General features: G+C 42.0%; 1 protein-coding gene across 1 annotated transcript in view; it reads right to left on the bottom strand.

The window, feature by feature from the left end:
• The window catches only part of IQGAP1 (IQ motif containing GTPase activating protein 1), a 125025-nt gene extending 113231 nt beyond the window's left edge, over positions 1-11794 (bottom strand). The window contains exons 1-2 of the mRNA XM_089906758.1: positions 11599-11794; positions 8854-8960 (exon numbers count right to left, since the gene is read on the bottom strand). Of these exons, the coding sequence (XP_089762884.1) occupies positions 8854-8960; positions 11599-11705 (214 nt within the window). The 5' untranslated portion in view covers positions 11706-11794. The remainder of the gene's footprint in view (positions 1-8853; positions 8961-11598) is intronic.
• Between the last annotated feature and the right edge of the window lie 710 nt (positions 11795-12504).

Raw genomic sequence — 12504 nt, 5'->3', positions numbered from 1 at the left:
CAGGCATTTTGGATGGTCTTTTTTTATTTTTTTCTCTCTTCTTTCTTAGTGTAACTCAACTCTATGGGGTTTAAGTGGAAAAGGTCAGGGACTTCCCTGGTGGTCCAGTGGTTGAGACTCTGTGCTCCCAATGCAGGGGGTCCAGGTTCAGTCCCTGGTCAGGGAACTAGATCCCATGTGCCGCAACTAAAGATCCCGCAGGGCCGCACATGGCAATTAAGACCTGGCGCAGCCAAATAAATAAATAAATATTTTTTTTTAAAAAAAGTGGAAAAGGTCAGTCTCTGGAAGACTATTCTGTTTTCCTATTTGCTTTTTTCTTGTGAAATATCTTGTAAATAAAAAGTATATAAATAATGCATATTAAAGAATTATAATAAAAAGAAACTCTATGCTCAGCACCCAACTTAAGAAATAGAAACTTAGCATCCTTCTTCACCATTCTAGTTAACCTCTACCCTGAATTTTATATTAATAAATCCTTTTCTTTTCATTACAGTTTGTGTGTCCTTATTACTTAAGCAATATAGTATTTAGTTTTGCCTATTTTAGTCTTTGTTGTATTTTGACATTTACTGTATGTATTTTCTGTGTCTTATTTTTTGTGCTTAATATTGAGTTATTGAGGTGTATCTGTGTTAATGCTTATAACTGTAGCTTGTTCATTTGTCCTGATGTATTCAACATTTCCACTGTTTGAATTTACCACATTTGCGGGAGGTGGGGCCACTAAATCTGCATTTTAAACAAGCACCCCCGAGTAGGACTAATGCAGGTAGTTTTGAGAAATATTCTTAGAGGATAAGTCCAAGCTGTTACTTTTTATTCTTTCAGCTCTCTAACTTTACCTTTTAATTTCATTTAAACTGCTTGTCTCTGCTTTTCCAAAAATATTTTCCCATCTTTCTTCACCTAGGTAATTCTTATTCTTCAAGTTTCCTCATTAACCTATAAACTCCTCCAAGGCAAAGATTATCATCATTATCATTGTTGTCATTGACATTTATAGAGCAGATACAATGTACCAGGTACTATGCAAAGAGTTTTCTTTGTATCATCTCATTAATCCTCATCCAACCCCATAAAGAAGGTACTGAGCTTATCCCCATTTTACAGATAAGGAAGTAAGTGTCAAAGAGAGTAAGTAACTTGCCCAAGTACAACAGCTTTTTAAATGTGGACCTCTTTCACTGTTTTGTCTTTGTACTTCCAGTGTCTGGTGTAGGACTTGGTACATAGCACTCAGTAAATGTTTTTCAAGCTGAACTGAAGGGAAAAATCAAAGAGAAGAGGTGGAAAACCATGCCTTTAGTTCAGATACTGGAGTGCGGATGGAAAAGAGGAGCTAGGAACAAGATTTGGGATGCCAGATTATCACAGAGTTGAAATCCGGGGAGTGAGGTTGTGGGAAGGAATGAGGAAAAGACAAGGCATTTCCATTTTTTTACTTTGGGCGCTTCTGTAGTTTTTGGAAATTTTTACAGAAAGCACGTGGTGCTTTTACAATTAAGGGGGTGGGGGCAGTGTGGAGGCAAAAGCTACGTGACTTGGCACCAGCAAAATACAGGAAACGGGGAAAGCGAAATCTAAGCCAGAGGCACGCTGGAGGTGGGAAGCCTGATTAAAAGAGCCTAAACATGACAGCCCTGAGAATATAATATATATTAATATTAATGAAAGTTTGACAAAAAGGGGAGGGAAGGAATGTGACACTAGGGTTTAGGAAGAATTCTTTTGAGGTAGAAAGGTTTATTGATCTTGGCTTTTTGTTCTGTATCTCCCAGTGCCTGCCACAGTGCTTGGTGATAACATTCATTTATTGGAGACTCACTATGGGCCAGACACTAAGCTCTTTATGTCATGGATTGAAGCAATGTCTTTAATTTTTCTCTCTTGAATATGACTTACACATGGCTGCCAAATCAAACTTCCTCAAATGCTGACCATGCTTCTCCTCTATTGGAAAACCATCAATGACAGACACTCCATTCCCCAGAGAATAATATCCAAACTCAGTTTGGCAACTAAGAGCCTTCTTGGTGTGACCCTCACTCACCTGTCCTGCTTTGTCTCACACTGCTGCTTTTCTAGCACAAGTTCCTTGCCTGTGAGCATGCCTTCATTAATTCATCCAATGAACATTTACTGAGCACCTACTACATAGCAGGCACTGTTTTAGGTGCCAGGGAAAGAATGGCAAATAGGAGAAATGGCTCCCTCCCCCCAGTGAAGTTTACCAAAACAAATAAGTAAACAAGAAAAGATCAGGAAGGTGTAAAGGCTTTGATGAAAATAAAAGAGGATAAGGGCTTCCCTGGTGGTGCAGTGGTTGAGAGTCCGCCTGCCGATGCAGGGGACACGGGTTCGTGTCCCGGTCCGGGAAGATCCCACATGCCGCAGAGCGGCTGGGCCCGTGAGCCATGGCCGCTGGGCCTGCGCGTCCGGAGCCTGTGCTCCGCAACGGGAGAGGCCACAACAGTGAGAGGCCTGCGTATCGCAAAATAAATAAATAAATAATACATACATACATACATACATACATAAATACATAAAAACAAAAATATAAAATCAAATCAAACCTGCGACCTCAGTTGGGAGGCCACTGCAGGAATTCAGATGAGAGATGGTGGTCCCCTGGGACTAGAGCTTGGTGGTGGAGATGGGACGGCTGACAGATGGGGTTGAGAGGAATCTGGGAGGTAAAGCTGATAGGGCTTGGTGATGACATGGATTCTGAAGTGATGGAGAGAGGAGGTGTGGAGAATGTGCAAGAAACCCAGTCATAGGGTAGAAACAAAGGGAACTATGAAAAGTCAGTCATCTTGACTCTTGCCAATACCATTTAAGTATTCCCTGCTCACGGCTGGGGGGCGCAGGGTAGGGGGCAGGTAGCAGAGCCGCAAAGCAAGTCATGCATCGCCCCTCAAGAGCTCACATCTTATAAGGTAGACACATCTGTACAATATGAGAAACAGGGTGAAAGAAAAAGACCATTTACGTTATAAGCCAGTGAGCTGTCTGTTAAATACTACTAGGAAGTCAGCATAGGAGGGGCCGGAGCCTGGGGAGGGCCGAGGAGTGGGAGAGACAGAGGGAGCCAGGCTATCGACGACCTGCTTTTATCCCCTCAGAGCTTGAAGGTGTCCGTGTGGAAGCGCTTGCTCTCGACATGGACGATCCTAGGGTCTGTGAGAGCCCCAAATTTGTAAAGTGTTAGAGACAAAGATGTTTCTTCTGATTTCTCAGATAGACTGAAGCCTAGAGTGATCAACTGACCTGTCCAAAACCAGTTGGCTAGTAAATAACCTCACCAAAACCAGAGGCTGGCTCTTCAGACCCTTGGTTCTGTGCTGCTTCCACACCCTGCCTCCTAAATCTAGGGTTGCTCACAGACCATGAGCACACATCACATTCCTAGCTGGGGTGAGGGTTATGCCTGCTTGTGCTAATAATGCAGCTTTTGTGTCCCTCCACGTCCTCTAACTGACTCCTTCTTGCAGGACACTCTTCTAGGACATTTCACATTAATCCAGTGCCAGATTCTCAGAATGTCCGAACTTTCTCATTCCCTGTTGTACCCCCGCCCCAGGCCGAAACACTTCCTCCCCTGGAGAGATGGTACCCCTGGATTTCACATGAATTACCCCATACCTCTGCCTGCCAGCTTTTTTCCTTACCTTCTGATCTGATTGTTATACATTATTGCTGTTATTATTTAACATACTGATCATATTTGATTTAGAACAATGCTTGGGTAGATAAATGAAGAGGGTATACTCTCATATTACCATGAAAGGGACGTAAAACGATTCCCAGCTAATGCGAATGTAATTTCCTCTCCTGTTTTCAGGCCTGGATAGTATCGGGAAATATTAATTGGCAACTTAGCAAGTCCATCCCTGAGGAATCACTCAAGTATTTAGTGAGCTCTTTAGCACACTGCTTTCTGGCGAACCTAGACAAACTGGAGAGGAGTAGGCAGGAGAAAAACATCAAAGGCCATGAGAAAAGTTATTCTGAGTTGTATGCATGTATAAATGTCCTGTCAGAGAAGAGTCTCTCACTGGAAGGGGCTCCGAAATCTAAGGCATGGAGGCCAAAATTTATATAGTGATATTAAAAAAAAAATCAAAGGAGTCCTAATCAAGCAGCTGTTGTGCTGTTCCTATACAAACTGTACCTCAGGGAAACCAAATAGTTGATTAGGGGTAGTTCTCTTTATAGAAGTATTTCAGCTAATAAATGAAGAAGGAGTGACAGATTTAAAATATCATCATTTGGCGAACCGAAGTGAAATCAGGGCTTATCGATGGTTGCTAACATCACAAGAAAAGAGACAGAAAAACAAAAACAAAAACAAAACACCAGGTACCTCTTGATAGAAGTTACATAAGATCGCTATGGAGTATTCTTGCCCCCCCTCTCCCAAATCTGAACCTGATCATGTTTACAGATCCAACTACCAATATTAGGAAAGCAGAGGATAGAGGAGCATGTTAAAGGACCCCCATAGGATGGAATTAGCCAAATACAGACCTGTGGGAGACAGTTAAAGGACAAGGTTTTTTTTCAACAAATGAAATACAAGAAAAAGTGAGAGAGAGAGAGAAGAGGGAGGATTTTGTAAGGAATATATCAACCAATTGAATGTAGAGACCTTATTTGGTCTCTAAAAAATAAAAACAGGGAATTCCTTGGTGGTCCAGTGGTTAGGACTTGGCACTTTCACTGCAGTGGCCCAGGTTCAATTCCTGGTCGGGGAACTGAGATCCCGCAAACCATGCGGCAAGGCCAAAAATAAATAAATAAATAAATAAATAAAACACAAGATAATTAGGGAAACGTGAACATTGACTGGAGTATTTGATGATTACAAAATCACTGTTAATTTTTGGTAGGAGCAATAATAGTACTGTGTCTACATTCAGTAGAAGAGGTATCTTTTAAAGCAGTGGTTCTCAACCTTGGGTATGCATTATAATCACCTGGAGGGCTTATTAAGACACATATTGCTGGACCCCACCCCTAGAGTTTCCAGTTCAGTAGGTCTGGGGTGGGGACTTAGAATTTGCATTTCTAACAAGTTCCCAGGTGATGATAATGCTACTGGTCTGGGCTCACATTTTAAGAATTTACAGCTCTGGATTAACCAGATTTTTTTTTTTTTTTTTGTGGTACGTGGGCCTCTCACCGTTGTGGCCTCTCCCGTTGAGGAGCACAGGCTCCAGACGTGCAGGTTTAGCAGCCATGGCTCACGGGCCCAGCCACTCCGCGGCATGTGGGATCTTCCCGGACCGGGGCACGAACCTGCGTCCCCTACATCGGCAGGCGGACTCCCAACCACTGCGCCACCAGGGAAGCCCCAGATTTTTTTTTTCTGATAATTACCTATTAAAGAAAGAGTTTAGGTTATCAGCTGAGTTCTATCCCCGCATGAGTTACAGCACTCAGGTGGCACTCCATATAATGGAAGAGAACTAGTGTTCCAAGGCTGATGTATTAATTTAGTCTGTATTGACACAGGAAAGCTTGAAAGAAAACACCTTCAGTCCCCCACTCTTCTCTCTGGAGTGTTCAACACCCAACTCCCTCCTTACCCACTTATATCTGCCATGAGGATCGAGGACCCCAGCACAGGACCCTATAAAGCTCTCGGGCACGTAGGCTACATCCCTCCATCATTTCCAAATTCAGAGTGGTTTGATGGATATAATATGGGTCCTCCAGGCCTGTGGTGTCTCAGAGACACTCTAACAAATCCCAGAGCTGGTCTGTTCCATGTTGTTGAAGAGGAGACCTGCAGAGATATCCTGGCTCTTCCGTTAGTTCATCACGTGACCCGTAATGAGTCACATAATGAGTTGAGCATTTGAAGGCCTTAGGTTTTCAATAGGTAAAAAAAGAAGTCCCTCAATATGAAAGTGGGACACCTTTGGAAACATTAGCCACAGCTCCTTGGAAGAAAAGACACTGGCAACAATACCATAACATTAAACTTTACAGGTATTACACTTTATAGTTTAACAACAAAGTGCTTGCGTGTGTGTGCATGTGCGTGTATATGTATCAGATCCTCACAATAACCTTGTGAGGTAAGTAGGGTAGGGCCTGAGAGAAGGGGAAAGTCTGGCCAAATTAGGTGTCAAGGGGCCAAGACACAAACACCTCACCTTCTCAACGAAGTCGGTGTGCCTTCCAACACACTGCCTTCCCTCCATTTCTTCAATTAAATAGAGGAGTATACTAGTGCATAAAATGAATGACCCTAAAAGGATCAGAGACTTGCGTTAACTTACAACTAAAGGGCCAGTGACCCAGCAAATTACAAAACAAGGGTTACATCCTTCAGCTAAATGCCGGGAAGGATCCCTGCAATATCATTTAACATTCTCAGCAACTTTGCTTCCAGAATTTTACAGTCCTCATCCAGGTTCCTCTGGACTGTTCATCACAGGATATTTTCTATGCCTCAGATGGCAGCAAACTTCCAGGGGGAGTACCTCATACACAGCTGTACAAAGAGCTTCTAAAATTCTTCTAGTCTCCAAGTCACAAGACTGCAGACATCCTCTATGATAATTCTGCCTTGTCATGGCAATGAGACATCTGGTGACTGCATAGCACTGGATTAGGAGAGTGTTTTCTGTTTTATTAAATCTATGTGTTCACACCCCGAATCTTCTAGTTCCAGTCTAATTTCTTGCAAGTTCTGGGCTTGTGGGGCTGCAATAATAAATTCCTCATTGAGTAATAAGGCTGATAAAAGCAACCAACCCTGTACTGAGTGTCTTTTAAAGGCCAGGCATTGTATCAAGGGCTTTGTATAAGATATCAAATATGAATCATTAATGATGAGAATGTGACTACATTTATCTCACTTCTCTTTTAGTAACCAGGCATCAAGCATTAAACTCACATTTTTCTGTCTAAGAGTCAGTCAAAAACACTGAAGGAACGCCTTTTGTGTTCAGAACATTATTTGGACCCTGTAGGTTTATCCTCGCCATTAAAGCACGGTAAAAGAGAACAGATCAGGGCCCGACTTGAGCCGCCAACACCCAGTTTCAGGTTTTCTCTATTTGGAGCGCTTAAAGATAATAGCAATGGAAATTTGAAGGGAGAAGAACCATTAAAGACTATCTCCTAGATCAAATGTGTGTTCTGATGGCATAAAAGGTGTGCCTTCTGTCGGAAGCTCTTGTCACATTTACTACAGTGAAACGGTTTTTCTCCCGTATGTGTTCTCTGGTGTGTGAGAAAATGGGAACGCTGATTGAAGGTTTTGTCACACTCAGGACAGCGATAGGGTCTGTCTCCTAAGTGGATTCGTTGATGGGTAATGAAGTGGGAGCTCTGATTGAAGCTCTTCCCACACTCGCCACATTTATAGGGTCTTTCTCCTGTGTGGATCCGTTGGTGCTTGATGAGGGCAGAGCTGTCGGCAAATCCTTTCCCACAACTGTCACACTGAAAAGGCCTCTCACCTGTGTGTGTCCTCTGGTGCGTGACCAGATGCGAGCTCTGACTGAAACTTTTGTGGCAGTAAGGACAACTGAACGGCCTTTCTCCTGAGTGAGTGCTCATGTGAGCCACAAAATGGGAACTATCTCTAAAGCCCTTCCCGCACTCCGGGCACTTAAAGGGCCGTTCTCCTGTGTGGGTTCTCTGGTGCTTAATCAAATCCGAGCTCTGGCTGAAACTCTCCCCACAGTCATTACACCTGTAAGGCTTCACTCCCGTGTGGGTCCTCTGGTGGGTGATGAAATTGGAGCTGCGACTAAAGCTTTTATGACACTCGAGGCACGTGTAGGGCTTCTCTCCTGTGTGGGTTCTTTGGTGCATTATGAGGTGTGGTTTCCGTCCGAAAGTCTTCCCACACTCTGGGCACTCATGGGGTCTCTCACCTGTGTGGGTTCTCTGATGTTTGATGAGGGTTGAGCTGTCGCTGAATTTTTTCTCACATCCATGGCATTGGTAGGGTTTCTCCCCTGTGTGTGTTCTGTGGTGGGTGACAAGGTCTGAACTCTGTTTGAAGCCTTTCCCACACTCCATGCATTTATAAGGCCTCTCACCGGTATGGGTTCTTAGGTGTCTTATGAGATAGGAACTCTGGTTAAAGCTTTTTCCACATTCTGCACACATCGGCTTCTTTCCTATATATCCTTCCAGGAGCTTGTTTAATTCCTTCTCCTGTGAAAAGGGCTCCTGCTGGCCCTTTCCTAGAAGGGTTCCATGCTGTCCTTCTAATTCAAGACCCCTCTCCCAGTTTCCTCCCCAACGAGGAGTATGAGAAATATCTTTCTTGGCCCTTTCTGAGGATGTTCCACACTGTTCTGCTGTTTCAGAAATGTCCTGATTGAGTTTTACCACCTGATTCTTAAAGTCTGAAAAATTAACAGAAGTAACAGAGAATAAAGTTATCACTTATCAGGAAAGATCATCAGAAAGCAAGAAAGATAAAAATTAGTGTTTTTGCAACAGACCACATTTAGTTTGACTACTCTCGTTTTCACTTTGTGAAAAGTTTATTGAAGATCATTGAGCTTACAGAAAATATGAATTCCTAATCCCTTTTTATTTTAAGATGGTCAGGTGAATCTTGAGGGGACCTTCATATCAAGAGTATACCATATCTTGTCAAAATTGGGCAACTCCTTTCAAAGATGTTAGAGTCTAGACAAAAGTGAAATGTTTACTTAAAATGAAGACTTTATCTGGTCAATGACTGATTGCCCAGGAAGTCAAATTTAACCTTCTAATAGTAAGAACAAAAGTCTAGGGCAGCATTCCAAATTCCTCATTTAAACAAGGGCTGAAACGCTAGATTTCTGCCCACTGGGTAACACATCTCACCTGTGTGACTTTCCCTCAGGATCTTCCTAGTCTCAAAATTTTGGAGTGGTAGGGCCCATGGCTCTTCCTTCTGCTCTAGCTGGGAGATTGCACTTGGTCTAGAAATCCTATAAGGAAGGTGAACACAGGATGTTAATGTGAGCCATCACACAAGGCCTGAGCAAAATGCAATCCCCCCTTCTTCCCTAGGTGGAGTAGAACACCCCAGGAAACTCTAATGTGTGTTAAGTCTCTTTAAAAGGGCAGCCATGATGAAGTGATAAAAAAGGGTGCTCTCCCCAAGAGGCTGAGAAAAAGCTCTTTTCCTCCCGTTAAAAAAAAAATCAGACTTGGGTGATAGAAATTCTAGAATAAGCACAATAACTCATCTCTCAAGGCACAAGGCTAAACCCATGTGGAGATATAATTTTGTTTTGTTTTGTTTTTTGCGGTACGCGGGCCTCTCACTGATGTGGCCGCTCCCGTTGTGGAGCACAGGCTCCGGACGCGCAGGCTCAGCGGCCATGGCTCACGGGCCCAGCCGCTCCGCGGCATGTGGGATCCTCCCGGACCAGGACGCGAACCTGTGTCCCCTGCATCGGCAGGCGGACTTTCAACCACCGCGCCACCAGGGAAGCCCATGTGGAGATAAAATTTTATCAAAACAAAGCTGCCATGACCTCCCCCTTAGAAAGAATCAAGGAAGTTAACTATAACTATAATGTTTACTTTTTATTTTTATTTATTTATTTTAAAAATATTTATTTATTTTTGGCTGCGTTGGGTCTTTTTTGCTGCGCGCAGGCTTTCTCTAGCTGCGGTGCGCGGGCTTCTCATTGTGGTAGCTTCTCTTGTTGTGGAGCACAGGCTCTAGGCATGTGGGCTTCAATAGTTGTGGCTTGCGGGCTTAGTTGCTCTGCCGCATGTGAGATTTTCCCAGACCAGGGCATGAACCCGTGTCCCCTGTATTGGCAGGCGGATTCTTAACCACTGCGCCACCAGGTAAGCCCCATGTTTACTTTTTAAATTTTCCCAGAAGGGCAGCAGTCGGTATTGCCATGAGAAAAAGACAAACACTTGTAAGAAAAAAACAAAACAAAAACAAAAAAATGGACAAAGAACATGAATAGGCAATTCAGAAAAGAAAAAAATACAAGCAGCTTATAAATATATGGAAAACTTTTAACCTCAACATTAACCAAAGAAATTCAAATTAAAACAATGATACACTTAGGCAATATAGTGTAGAGGTAAAGAGTGCAAACTCAGGAGTCATGTTGCCTGAATTTGAATCCTAACTCTGCCTCTTACTAGCTGTGTAACCTCAGGAAAGTTACTTAAACTCTCTGTGTCTCAGTGTCTTCATCTATAAATTAGGGATAATGATAAAACCCACCTTACAGAGTTGTCGTGAGGATTAAGTGATTAAGTCCTCAGTAAATGTTAGCTATCACTATTATTTTATCCAGACTCTTAGATTATGATACCTACCATGATAGAATATGAAGAAATGGACACTTTCATACAATGCTAACAGAAATAAATAGCTTGGTTCAATCTTTTTGGAAGGCATTTTTCAAAAACACCAAATACCTTAGAAATCTATTCTCAAACCCAGCAATTCTAATTCTGGGAATTCTAAGGAAATGAAAAAAAGTAAAACAAAAAAAAAAAAAGAAAAAGAAAGAAAGTTGTGCAAAAGATATATTAGCTAATTATTAACTCATTACGCTTCAATAAACAATACTTTCAAAAAGACAATTAGCTAAGAGATCATCATCACAATATAGCTGAAAATTTGAAATAACCTAAATGTCCCTCAACGAAGAAATAATTACATTTGATTGAGCCATATGAAATTGGCAGTTTATAGGTAAAAAGTGGTCAAAAAATGCTCACATATGTGGTTCAATTTAATGTAATTGCTGTATTCCATAAAACAAAATACTAAGTGGTTATTTTAAGTAATGTACAGATATTTATTGTCAAAATATATTCACAATACAATGTGTAAGAAAGTAAGATTTACAACTGAATATTCAGTATGATCCCAATGTTTTTCTTTTCTTTTTTTTTTTTTTTAATTGTATATACGCTTAGGAAAATGGCTGGAAGGATCGTAACTCTTCAGCAGTGGGATGGATGACTTTTGTTTTCATTTTGCTTGCCTTTTTTTTGTGAGTACCTATCACTTGTGTATTAGATATGAAGTAAAGCAGGGAGAAGGCATTGCCATGGTATTTTTTTCCCCCTTTTTTTGTTTTTTTTTTGGCCACACGGTGCAGCGTGCAGGATCTTAGTTCCCTAACCAGGGATTGAACCGGCGCCCCCTGCAGTGGGAGCGTGGAGTCTTATCCCCTGGATGGCCAGGGAAGTCCTGCCACAGTATTTTAGAAAGAGCACTGGAGGGTTTTTTTTTTTTTAAGTGACAGGAAAAAAGCCATGGGGAGAGCTCCCCCTTTTCCACAAAGACCTGGGTTGAACTCTCACCTCTGCCACTTAACTTTTTGAGTCTCAGGATCCTGAGCTGGAAAAGGGGGATGAAAATACATCAAAGAGTTATGGTGAGATAGCAGTAAGACAATAAATATCAAATAAATCTGCAAACTACTAAGTGCCATAAAAATGGAAGTCGTTCTTTTTCTGCCAGGGAAGTAACAATTACTCTCATAGAGATCTGAAGCTCTAAGAGACCAACAACCCTAGAGACCACTCAGATCTGGGCCCTCTCAAAATATCTAAGATAAAGGAGAGTAGCATCCTTACCCTTTGAGAGCCCATTCTTCTAACTGTGCTGGGTGGTATCCCTGAAGAGGACTCTCTAAGCAGTGTCCAGGTAATGCACTCATCCCTGAAGTCCCCAGCCACATCATCAGTTCCTACAGCAAGAGACCTCAGTATGCATCAAGAGCTCTTTAGATATTCTCACCATTGTCTCAAAACCGAAATACAGCCACTACGGCCCCAACTGACCAGAATAGATAGCTCTGAAGTAAATGCTGTCAACCACAGAAGGGATGCTTTTCTTATTCTGTTTTAACATAACCTTTCCTTTGGCCAACTTTCTCATCACAAAATGAGTCCTGGACCTCCCAAACACATCTGCAGAACCCTCAGTCTTTTGGAGACATTAACTTTTTGAGGAACAAATTGTCCATGATGGACAAGATAAACAGAGGAGAGAGTGCACAGGTATAACTCGATTTCTGGAAAGCTTTGGATTCTCTCCAACTACATTTTCCTCAGCTAGGTAGGAAATTGCGGACTTCATTAGACTCATATTAGTTATGAGAATAGCTGACTTTTCCTGGCTTGTAGATTTAGTGTCAACTTCAAGGGACAAACTATGCAGAAGCCCAAAAGGAACTGCCCTAGGTATCGTTCTATTTCAAGGTTTAATGCAGTCAGAAATGGGACTTAAAAAGACATGGATTTTAAAAAACAACATGGATAAGCTGTAAAATTAAGTGAAATTCAATGGCGATAAGCACAAAACAAAATGCTTGGGGGCTGAAAACAATCATTAACACATTAATAAAATTAACATCACTATCATGAAAAAATTATTTGGGGGGAGATGGTCAGGTTACTGGATGGATCAGTAATTTATTCAATAATTAATATTCTGTTAGGCATTAGGAGTCACAAAGTAATATAGGATAATGTTTGTTT

This window comes from Delphinapterus leucas, chromosome 2, assembly GCF_059928025.1.
Source record: "Delphinapterus leucas isolate spDelLeu-1000000601 "Yukka" chromosome 2, BTC_Dleu_Yukka2, whole genome shotgun sequence".
NCBI lineage: Eukaryota > Metazoa > Chordata > Mammalia > Artiodactyla > Monodontidae > Delphinapterus > Delphinapterus leucas.
The sequence above is the reverse complement of the archived record's forward strand: the minus strand, read 5'-3'. Positions and strand labels throughout refer to the sequence as shown.